This window comes from Notamacropus eugenii, chromosome 1, assembly GCF_028372415.1.
Source record: "Notamacropus eugenii isolate mMacEug1 chromosome 1, mMacEug1.pri_v2, whole genome shotgun sequence".
NCBI lineage: Eukaryota > Metazoa > Chordata > Mammalia > Diprotodontia > Macropodidae > Notamacropus > Notamacropus eugenii.
Window position 1 is genome coordinate 678374138 of NC_092872.1, and position 11857 is coordinate 678385994.

The 11857-nt window shown below is 37.7% G+C and overlaps 1 protein-coding gene across 1 annotated transcript; it reads right to left on the reverse strand.

Annotated features, from left to right (window-relative positions):
• Nucleotides 1-2866: 2866 nt before the first annotated feature.
• On the reverse strand, nucleotides 2867-10106 carry CLEC3A (C-type lectin domain family 3 member A). The gene is made up of 3 exons (XM_072645958.1): nucleotides 9977-10106; nucleotides 5445-5528; nucleotides 2867-3730 (listed from the first exon to the last, which is right to left on the reverse strand). The coding sequence occupies exons 1-3, from the start codon at nucleotides 10083-10085 to the stop codon at nucleotides 3339-3341; spliced, it is 585 nt and encodes a 194-aa protein (XP_072502059.1). The 5' UTR covers nucleotides 10086-10106; the 3' UTR covers nucleotides 2867-3338.
• Between the last annotated feature and the right edge of the window lie 1751 nt (nucleotides 10107-11857).

Here is an 11857-nt window from a genome sequence, read left to right on the forward strand (position 1 = left end):
CTGCTCCTAGAACCAGGAAGACCTGAATCCAAATTAAACCTCAGACACTTACTAGCTGTATGAGCTGGGCAAGTCACTTACCTGCTGTTTATTTCAGTTTTCTCAACTGTAAAATGGGGATAATAATAGCATCTATCTTCCAGGGATGTTGTGAGGATCAAATGAGATAATAATTGTAAAGTTTTAGCAGGGTGCCTGGTACATAGTAAGTGATACATAAATGTTAGCTATAATAATACAAAATAATTATTATACAGCATGGCTTTCAGTTCTCCTAGCATCCTGGTTGACCTCCTCTGTTCTCCCCAATTCCATAGGACCATTTCCACAGGGCTCTTGGCCACACTGTTCTGAGAGGGTAGCTCCTTCTCTATATTCATTAGAAGGTTGGTATTATCATACAAATTATTCTCTTGATTCTTCTCATTTTTCTTTCAGGTTTCTCTGAAACTGTCCATTTTGTCATTTCTTAAGGCTTAATATTTCATTTCACATTACATTCTTATATCATGGTTTGTTTCATCATTCCCCAACAGATGGTCATCCTCTTAGTTTCTGCTCTTTGCTACCATAAAAAAAGCTGTTATAATTTTGTATGTACGAGTCCCTTTCCTTTTTCTTTGGTCTACTTGTAGACCAGTAGTAATATTGCTGAGCTATTTAAGAGTAGGCACAACTTTTGGGGCCTAGTATCAAATTGCTATCCAGTATGGCTTGGCCAATTCACAGCTCCACCAACCATGCCTGTTTCCCAAAAGCCCCTCCAACATTTGTCATTATCCTTTTCTGTCATCTTTGCCAGTCTGATGGGTGAGAAGTAGAACCTGAGCACTGCTTTAATTTTAATTTCTTTAATTATTTGTAATTTACTCCTTCAAACTTCTCATAAGTTCTTATGGAAATGATTAATTACAATCTTTGCTGTCTTCCACTCTCTTCTCTTCACTGTATACCTTAGGTGTTCCCTGTTCCCACCTGGGCTTGCCTTAATTTAACTACCGTTCAAGATCTTCCCATCCTACCATCCAACACTGACAAATACTGGGCCAATAATGGAAATATCCTAAATGAAATTAGCTCATTTATTTCGAGGAGATCCAATATGGTCATTGTTACATTGGCAGAAGGGACCTGGTCACTATCAATGAAAAGCAATCTCTGTAGCAATGGATCTATAAGTAACATAGTGTAGTTGAAGGAGCACTACCCTTGGTTTTGAATCACAGATTTACAACTTTTATAATTCTTTTGGTTTCCATTTGCTCAGTTGTAAAATAGGGATTGTAATCATGCAACGCCCCCTCCAGGATATTGTAAGAAAGGAGGCTTACAAATCTTAAAGTACTTATGAAGTGATAATTACTATATTTTAAATTTTTTTAAAGGCATCAGTTCTGTAATGTTTTATTCTTTTGGAAGTCCAGCTCACCAGTCTGGTTTGGCAGGTTTCTAGGAGATGTCTGAAAGTCTGAACACCCCTGATATTGTCAAACATGGCAGAGAACATAGTTTTCACATCAGGATGACCAAGGGCACTTGACTGAAGAGTATTTAGCCTTTATTAGACAGTAAAAAGATCTATAACTAAGAAACTTGATTCCAAGCACATTGTGATAAGGAGACTGTGCATCAAGATATTGTCTATAGAACATACTGACATGCAATATTGCATGAGTGATGCGACGAGAGAGTCATGCTTAAATGATGGTATTTTGGATAACTCTGCTTCGATAGACAGAGAAAATTATTATACTTTTTCAAATAGAAATACAATTGACCATTTGAGCCCTAAAATGATTTTAGATGAACAATTTGAGAAATATGCCCACAGATGAAATACAACCACCCTTTCATGAAATGGGATCCTAGGTCATATAGCAAAAATGAAAGACAACAGATGGGCCATCTGACTCATTGGGCAGCAATTTTTTGGGTCTTTTTGGGTTTGGTTGTTCAAATAGAGATGGAAATTGTGGGTGTGAGATCATTGTGTCTGGTGCTCAATGTACTCATGATGAGCAGTGCTCTCATGAATGTGAATGTCAATATGAAAGTAAATTTTGTACCCCAAGAGAGACAGTGTGGTATACAGGATGGTGCACTAGATCTGCAGTCAAGATGAGGTCCTGTTTCAGACACTTATTGTGTGATCTGGAGTAAGTCATTTAAGCTCCTTTCCCTTTATGTTCTCATCTGTAAAATGAAGGGGTTAAATTTGAACTGTAATCAGCAAGGAAGTTCCCATGGTTTACCAGCATCTACTCTCCTGTGAAATAGATGGTACAAATATAAGCATTTTAAAGATAATTTAGTTTTTCAAAAGCTTAACAGTTCATACCAGGAAATTGTCCAAGTTTGGGATACAGAGAAATAAGTGCTGAACTTGGACTCAAAAGACCACAATTCAAATCTACATTCTAACACTAACTGCTGCCTGTATGATGCTGGGCAAGTCAATTCCCTTCCCTGAATCTCAGATTCTTCTATAAAATGAAGGGGTTGGACTTCACTAGATTGTATTTTTCAGCTTAAATTTTCTCAATGAAAAAGACAGATGGATTTTAATTTCAAGACTGGCTAGACAGTGAAGGCTGACAAGTGCTAGTAAGCTAACAATGCTTTATTTTTTTAGACTGATCTAAGGTGACAAAAGCACTTCCCTCACCTTATGAGGCAGATGGTACAAGCTTTATATCCCCATTTTACTAGTGAGAGAACTGAGTCTAATGAGGCTAAAGTGACTTGGACAAGGCCAAAAAGCACATAAGTACTAAAGCTAGAATTCAAATTCAGGGCTACCAACTCCAAAGCCATTCCTCTTTTCATGATTTTATCAGAATGGATAATTTCAAGACAGCTCTCCCAAGCTGCTGAAAATGTTTGGTTTCTCAAATTCTCTTCACTCCTAAATGATTAGAAATTTTATCTCACAAATTGCCATGGCATTGCTCAAGAAGTTTGATTGAACTCTGTGGGAGACTGGCAGATTTCAACAATCTTAAAGTCAATTATTCTTTCATTAAATAATGATAATTATAATAGTTTTTACTTCAAACTCATTTTTTTCAGTGCTACCAGTGACTGAAATATTTGACAAGGTGAGTCCCAATGGGAAGATTTTTAATAATGTGCATATTGCAATATAGACATTTCCAAGGTCACACAGTCATGCAGATGACATGTGGTCAATTGGACAGACCAACTATATTGTTCTAATCACACACGGCTGTCTGGGTTTCCATTCACACCTTTCTGAATCTTACGGATGAGCAGCATCTATCAATGGGAAGGGTCAATATCACATTCTGCCTGGAAGCTTTGTGTTCAAGAGGAACCTTCTAGGGAATGGTGAATTCACATATGTATTTCTTGCTGCTCCGACAGGACTCATCACTCCACTTTCCTTGAGTTGCCTGGGAGAACAGGGCACAGTTTTCCCTCTTCCCGCCATTGGGCTCTGCACGATCCCAGTTGAGGAAGGTAATGGCAACACCATTGACATCAACAAATTTGCCTTCATTGACCAGGTCATTAATCCCCAACCAAAAATCATTAATGCCTGGCAGACTCTTTTTCCCATATTCTCGCAGGGCATTGGTTTCATCACTGTTTCTGGGAACGACCAGGGTCCCACCTTTGGAAATGCAGTCCTCATTGGCCTCATGGAAATACTTGGAGATATCAGATGCCAGGTAACATTTTTTGTCTACTTTCACACCTCGCAGACAGACTGTGAAGAGAATAATGATTTTAAATGCATAAAATAAAATTTCAACAGGAAACCAGTTATGTCGAATATAATTATCAAAATATATTTTAAGATAAGTTCATGGACCCCAAGTGAAGAATCTCTGTTCTATTAGAAAAAAAAAGCTCTTTAAGGAAAGTATTTATATCCTCAGTATTTCACACAGTGCCTTAGGTACAGGAAGCATTTATTAAATGCTTCTCATTCATTCATTTCTTGGATGAAAAACACAGTGTAAGGTACCAGACTCATCCTCAAAGCCTTTACATCTTGATAAGACCTGTCAGAGTTTGTGCTTTACGGTAATAGTCCTTAAGAGTCCAGGATAACTCCCATATCACCATATGCATGGTAGATTAATAAATATTTTATACTGTTACCTTATTTCATTATTTTGGATTTTATACCTATTTCTTAAAAAAAAAAAATCAATCAGCATACCATCAGGGAGTCACCTAGTATAATGGACATGATGCTTACCTAGATTTCAGTTCTAGTAATTATTCCTTTTCCAGTCCTCATTTTTCTCATCTGGCAAATAGGACTGATGATACCTGCTCTACCTTATTCATGCATCTAGCTTGAAACTCCAGTGGGATAATGGATGTGATAATAAACTAAGCAGATGGAAGGGGTCTCATATACTAAAGAATAACAGTGAGTTATTTGGGGGTCATGGGGCTGAAGGAAAAACTGATTGTAATTTAAATCAAGCTCTTAATTTGTAGGTAAATACCTACAGTGAAATATCAAAGAAACTCAGGCTTGTCTATGACCAGTAATCTTTGGACAGGAGCAACGGAAAGAGCAAGGCATTTGGAGACATAAGATGTGGGTTTGAATCTCACATCTGACACTCAGTCACCATATGTGGTTTCCTCACTAAGCCTCATTTTCCTCATCTAGAAAATGGTAATAATAATTCTTTCATTTCTTACTTGATAAGGCTACAATTTGTAAAACACAGAGTGCAATGTGGTGACCCAAGCAAAGACGGTTGGTGGAGTACTAGACCTAGACTCAAGATGATGTGAGTTTAAATCTGACCTCAGACATTTACCAGTTGTGTGACCCTGTGCATGTCATTGAACATCAGTTTCCTCAACTGTAAAATGGGTGTAATAATAGTTCCTATCTCATGGGATTGTTGTGAGGATCAGATGAGTAAAGTACTTGGTCTAATGAGTGCCTAGCACATAGCAGATGCTAAATAAATGCTTAGTCCATTCCCTCCCTATGTGTGCACCAATTTTATTTGTTTTTGAAGTTTCATTTCTTCTTGGTGTTGGGTGATGAGGATTTTTATAGCAATTTTATAGCAATTCAGCTTTTGGAGACTTCACTCATTGTGGTACATTGGAAAAATCATTAGATTTGAAATCAGAAGATCTGAGTTTGAATTCAAGTTCCACTACTTAGTATCTATGTGACCTACAGCAAGTCATTTCTTATCTTTTACTACAGTTTTGTCCTCTGTGATCAGTCACTTAAGTTGATAAACATTTATGAAGTGCCTACTATGTGCTGGGGGTATAGATTTAAAAAACAAGAAGACAATTCTGTAAAATGAAGGCAGTGGGACTTACTGACTCCTAAGGTCCTTTCTAGCCCTGACATTCTGTGATCCTGTGATCCCAGACCTTCAATGTCATCTTGTACTTTTCAGCAACAAAGCGTCCATGACATATATTCTTACCTGACTGCAGGGCTTGCATTTCCTTCAAGGCATTTACTTCTCTCCAAAGCTTCTCCACCTGTGTTTTTAGGTCACCATCCTTTTCTTTGGCGCACATGAGAAAGACACAAGACAACAAGGCAAGAATATTGAAAAGCAGTTTTGCTGAACAAAGATGCCAACAGGCAGTCACAAAGGAAAATATCTTGAGTCATATGACCCATAAGCAAATGCTCATTAGAAAGATTCTTTGAAGGACTTACACAGGACAATGCTCTGTGATCTTGGGTAGTCTCTTTTCCTCACTGAGTCTCAGTTTACTCCTCTTTCAAATGGGAATAAAATTATCTACTTCAAAGGGGTGTTGTGTTACTTTCTCCTCCATCATCCTTAGTTTCCTTCTTTGTAAAAAAGAAATAATTTTTTCATTATTTACCTAACGGGGTGGTTGTGAAGAGTAAATAGGGATAATGTATGGAGAGTGCTTTGTAATGCTTAGATTATATCATTTAACGCTGGAAATGATCATAGAGATTATTAAATCCAACCTTTACTTTCTATAGAGGAAGAAATTAGGTGTAGAAAAGGGAAATTATTTGTCTAAGGTTACATAGCTAGTAAACAGCAGAACTGGAATACAAAACAAGTTCTCTGATTAAATCCTGTGCTTTTGGCACCACACCAGGCTGCCTGTTAAAACTCTATTGAGCTCAGATCTATTATTGTTTTTTCTTATTGGTGTCAGGGTACAACATCCTTTATTGAATGGATTACTCATGATCTGTAGCAGGTTTTAGAATAGTGCTAAATATATTAAAGTAATTACTAAATACTTACTGTGTTTGGAACATTATGCTGTATACTGAGGAACATAATAAAGTTTAAATAAGGCTCCATTCTGAAGGATAATCCCAGTTGGGACTGGTCTACATCTGAGCCATAAGCGTGACCTATAATAATGTTACTATTTATTCATATTTCTGTGGTGATTTAAGCTTTAGGAGTTGCTTTCATCACAACAATACTTTGAAATAGGCGGTGTAAGTATTACTGTCATTTACCTGGCAAGTATTTAATAGCTAGCATTTATTTAGAGTTTTAAGGTTTGCAAAGTGCTTTACAAATATAATCTTACTTTTTCCTTATAACAGCCCTGGAAGGTAAGTGAAATTACCTCCTATTTTACAGAGGAAGAAACTGAGTCAGAGGATAAGTGACTTGCCTAAGGTAACACAGCTGTATCTGAAGCCAGATTTTTTTTTTACTTCAAGTCCAGCACTTCATCCACTCTACCATCTAGCTGTCCCCTTTTGTACCTGGCACTGTGGATAAAAATACAACAAATGAAGCAATCTCCACTGGCTAAGAACTTACATCATAACAGGGGAGACAACAAGGATGTATATATGTGTGCAGATATACATGCATGTATATCTACAAAATATTCGTTGTATTTTTATGTATCAAATTATAGCACATATTTAGATATAAACATATAATTTATGTAGATATATAGGCATGCATAGTATAAATAAAAAATAAAAACAAAGTAGTTTAATATAAGAAAGGGAAGACTCTAGTGGTTGAGGGGACTGGCAAAAGCTTCATGTAGAAGGTGGTGCTAGAGGTGCATCTTGAAGCAAGAGAAGAAGTCCCTGAAGCAGAGGAGGAAGGAGGGCTTTCTAGGCATGGGGGGGTCTAGTACAAAGACATAGACTGCCATGTGTAAGGAACAGAGAGAATATCAGTTAGGCTGCACCCCACTGTATGGGGGGAGGGACAATGTCCAATTGGCATGGAGAGATAAGTTGGAGTTAGGTTGTGAGGGCTTTAAAAATTAAACAAAGGAGCTTATTTTTGATTCTACAGGGAACAAGGAGTCACTGAAGTTTATTGAGTAAGGTATGAGTACTTTTGGTTTATAAAACCGAGGCCAGATTATGAAGTTCTGCACAATGCTGTAAATATTAGAGAACGCAGCCAATTAGGAGGTCATGTGGCATAGCGGAAAGACTTCTGGATGTAGAATCAAAGGACTTGAGTTTGAAATCCCAGGACTACCACAGTATGACTATGAACAAGCTTTTTATCTTCTCTGTGCTCGAGTTTTACTGTATATAAAATGAGGGTGTTAGATTAGATAATCTCTAGGGTTCCTTCTAGAATTATGATTTAGATATACAAAATATGTATTTCTTAACTGTGTTGTTTAAGAGTAGCAAAAAGATTGCAGATCTAATCCAGTAATTTTTGTTGTTGTTGTCCAGTCATTTCAGTCTTCTCTGACTCTTCATGACCTCCCTTTTTTGGGGGGGAAAATTCTTGTCAAAAGTACTGGAGTGGTTTGCCATGCCCTTTCTTCAGCCCATTTACAGATGAGAAAATTGAGGCAAACAGGATTAAGTGACTTGTCTAGGGTCACACAGCTAGTAAGTATCTGAGGCTGGATTTGAACTCAGGTCTTCCTGACTCCAGGTCCAGTGCTCTATCCAATGTGCCAATAATAGAACTGTCCTTTCTTTTCCCCAATATCTGTTCCTTAGACTTCTCAGTAAGGCTCATGAGTACTATTTACTCTTGTCATAGCACTCTTTGTTGTAAGAAAAAAAATCCATGGACTTGGAATCAGGACTGCTAGATTTGAATATCCTAACTCACCCTGGGTAAGTCACTTTCCCTATCTGAATCTATCAGAATAATAATCCTAGTACTCACAGTGGTGCTATGAGGAAAGTACTTTGCAAACTACAAAATGCTAGAGAAATGGGAACTAATATTTTTATCCTCATTTTAGAGATGAGGAAACTGAGACCCAGAGAGATGAAATCCAGTGTTACAGAGCTCATAAAGGGTACAGCTGAAACTGGAATCTAGATTTCCTCGCTCCCAATGTACTGCTCTTCCCAATACATCAGAACTATCAGGGATTTGAACCAACAGAAACAGCTTAGTATAATGCAAAGAACACTGAGCAGGGTATCAGCCAACTCAGGAACAACTCTAAGATCTGGCATGAAATTTAGCGGGTACTATGGACAATCTTCTTAATCTCTTCAGGCTTTAGATGCTCCATTTGCAAAATGATACAATTAGACTAAATGCTCTAAAAAGTCCTTTCCACTTCTGATATTCCATGTTCTTGTTCCAAGTTCCTGTTCATATATAACAGTCTGTGTTACCTAATCCAAGGTTCCTTCCAACTTCATTAGTTATCCTTCCAATTCTGATATACTCTTATAGACTGTCAGAGCTGGAAGCGACCTTCGAGCTGCTTTGTTCCAAACTTCATTTTACAGGTGAAGAACCTGGAAGCAGTTTGCTTAAGGTCACACAGCTAAGAAATGGCAGAACCAGGGCAGGGCATTCTTTCTCCCACTGAAATTCTCTTTCCACTCTAGGGAGTCTCTTTTTACATGTTGTGTTGTATGTTCCAAAGATCCATCTAACTCTGATATTCTATGGATTTGTACAGTATATAAAGTATCTACTTAGATCTGTTTCCCAGAGCTGAGTCTTAGGGATAGCATTTTTACCTCTTAACCTTCCCACAAAACTTTTCCTGTACTAGATGATTATGGTTCCTGTCCCAAAGAAATCCCACTTGGGTGTCTTGGTTTCTTCAGTCTAATGTTGAAAGGATGCAAAAAAAAATCATTTTGGGGGTGGAGACTGAACCTTGAGATGTACTCACAATAAGTTAGGGGCCAAAACAATATTTGCCTTGGTCACACATAGAGACTAACAAATACACATATATACAAAGATACTGCTATTCTTCCTCATTGTCTGGTCTCAGACATTAGCAACAGTCACCATTTTGCAAAGGTCCTTTAAGATGGACAAAATGGTGGTTATATAAACTTGCCACATCATCCATTTCTCTCTGCATTCATTCTTTTCTTTCCCTTCCCTTTTCCTCCAGCCTCCTTCTTTGTATTCTCTGACTGGGAAGGGTTGGAATTGGACCTTGGGAAAATGCACTAGCAAATATGAAATTGCCTAGAAAAAACTTAACTTACAAGCACTCCAACCCAAACTAGCATTTGCAAAGATAGGGAATTGGAAAATGGATCTCTATAATCATCGAAAAGAAAAACATAAATGACTTGACTTCTTGATACAAGTTCACATGTGGATACCAATTCTATTCTTATTTCTGTTTTGATTATTCATACAATGTTCAATTCTGGTCAGTTACTAATAAAGGAAAATTGACAAGGAAACATCAGAATCACCTTTACCTAGCAATTCCCTAAAGGTTGTAGAATTACAGAAAGGAATAAAGAAGAATTTTGATCCTTTTCCTTGACTTCAATCTTTGATAAATTTTTTCCCCTTAAATATTTCTTTTATTATTATTCTTATTTTTTGAAATATTTCTTTAAAAAAAGACAAGGCTACAAATATCAGAGTTGGAAGGGGCCTCAGAACATAGAACATTAGAACTGGAAGAGACCTTAGAAGAGAATGTCAGCATTGTACATTTATATTCTATGCTTCCTCCCAACACTTTTATTTCACAAACCTCTTAACATATGAAGGAAGATGGTTACCTTTCACTCTACGTTTGCTGTGTTTTCTGGCTTTTAATTTGGCAGGCTGACTTTGATCAAGGAGTAAAATAATGATGAGGATGAAGATCCCAAGTCCATTATGGGCCATTTCTCTCCAAGAAGTGTCAGGAGACTCAGGAACAGTTAGGAGCAAATGGTGCAGCTGAATCGTCCTGGGCTTTATAAAAATGAGCTACGGAAGCTGGTTCTTCTCTTGCTCACAAAACTAGTCAAAGTGCTTCTGTTGGCTGCAGTATAAGGTGGCTCCTTGTTCTCCCACCACAGGTTAAAAAAAGCTTCATTTTGGCTACACTTCTTGGCTGCTTTGCATTTTGACAGATGATTTTTATCCCTGGTACATCACATTTGGTTTTCCCTCCATTACTCCTGTACCTCCCAGAATACTGGTGTGTTTGGGAAGCCTAGTTTTTAAGTATCAGATTATAAACATCTGAAACTAATGGTGCTCAGTGAGAATCAAAAGAATAGTTCTTATTTAGAAGGCACTCTAAGGTTTACATAATTCTTTCTACACAAGGCCATGTAAGTTAGTACAAATATTTGTTTCTCTATTTTGCAGGTGTGGAAACTGAGGCCCAGAGTTATAAAATGAATTGCCTAGGATCATAAGTGTTAAAGCTAGAACTCAAAGTTTAAACTCTCTGATTGTAAATCCAGTGTCCTTCCAACTATATACTATATACATGGTCACCAGTATATAAGCCCCTATTTATTGAAAAAATATATAGTTATAGAATCTTAGAGCTCACTTAGATAAGGCAAATCAACAAGCTTTTATTAAGTGCTTGTTGTGGGGTAGGCACTATGCTAAGCATTGGGAATACAAAAAGAAACAGTCTAACCTTCAAGGTCCTTACATTCTAATTAGAGAATATATAAAAGGAATACTGGCCTGTGGGTCTAATGGGAGATTGCAACCTGGTGAAAAATGAAGAAATGGTTAGCCTGAGTGTCCTTCTTAAATGGAAGTCCTTGGAAGAGCCATCCAAACAGAAGAAAGGGCAGCAAGGGCAGAAGACACTTCTGAGGTGTGAATTCCAGGGCTAAAGTGACCTTCTAGTATATGGAGTATTCTGGGGCATAATGGAAGAGTCTAGATTACAGTCTAGTTTAAAAAAAATGAATTTACTCCAAGTTCATTGCCTGAATTTTCCATATTAGAAAATTAAAGTCCAGAAATAGTAAGTAATTTGACACAGGTCATTTGGTCAATTAAACATGAATTAAGTGCCTACCATGTTAAATACTAGGGATACAAAGAATGGCAAAGAATGGTTCTTGCCTTCAAGGATTTGCCATTCTAATAGGGGAAAGCACCACATAAAAAAGAAGCTGAAATCCAATCTGCGGTTGGGGGTGAGGCATGATGGAGTTCTGCAGAAAGGAACCAATGACTTGGCCATCCTGGGCATCTTCCTTAAATGGAGTATGTGAGAGGAGCTCTCCAATGTCCGCCCTCTGTCCTCTCTAGTCAGAGGGTGAGATGAGAGGAGCCCCTGAGGCAGGAGGTGCTGAGAAGGTGTGGGTTTCAGAGTTGATGTGATCTTCCAGGAGTTCCCAGAGATCAGTCATTTCGTGGAGGATCTGAAAGGTCACACTACTTATAAGTGGAGTGTGGTTGAGTGTGTGAACCCTTTTCCTAACTTCCAATTCAATGTTGTTGTTGTTTTTTCCAATGAACCAAGTTGCTTGCCTCAATTCATCCTTCTTTCCATTTCCCAAAAGTGGTATATAAATCATGGGAGAAGTTGACTGGTACATAGATGATTAAGTACAAGTTATGGATGCTTGGATATGTTGGATTAGGGAACTCTTCCTGTATTTACCAGGAATCATAGGGAAACTTGGAGAGAGGATATA

Coding starts and splice junctions, on each gene's coding strand:
- CLEC3A (XM_072645958.1), bottom strand. CDS start 10,085: ATGGCCCATAATGGACTTGGGATCTTCATCCTCATCATTATTTTACTC. Junction 5,529..9,976: donor CAGCAAACGTAGAGTGAAAG/GTAACCATCTTC, acceptor TGTGCGCCAAAG/AAAAGGATGGTGACCTAAAA. Junction 3,731..5,444: donor AATGCAAGCCCTGCAGTCAG/GTAAGAATATAT, acceptor TTCTCTTCACAG/TCTGTCTGCGAGGTGTGAAA.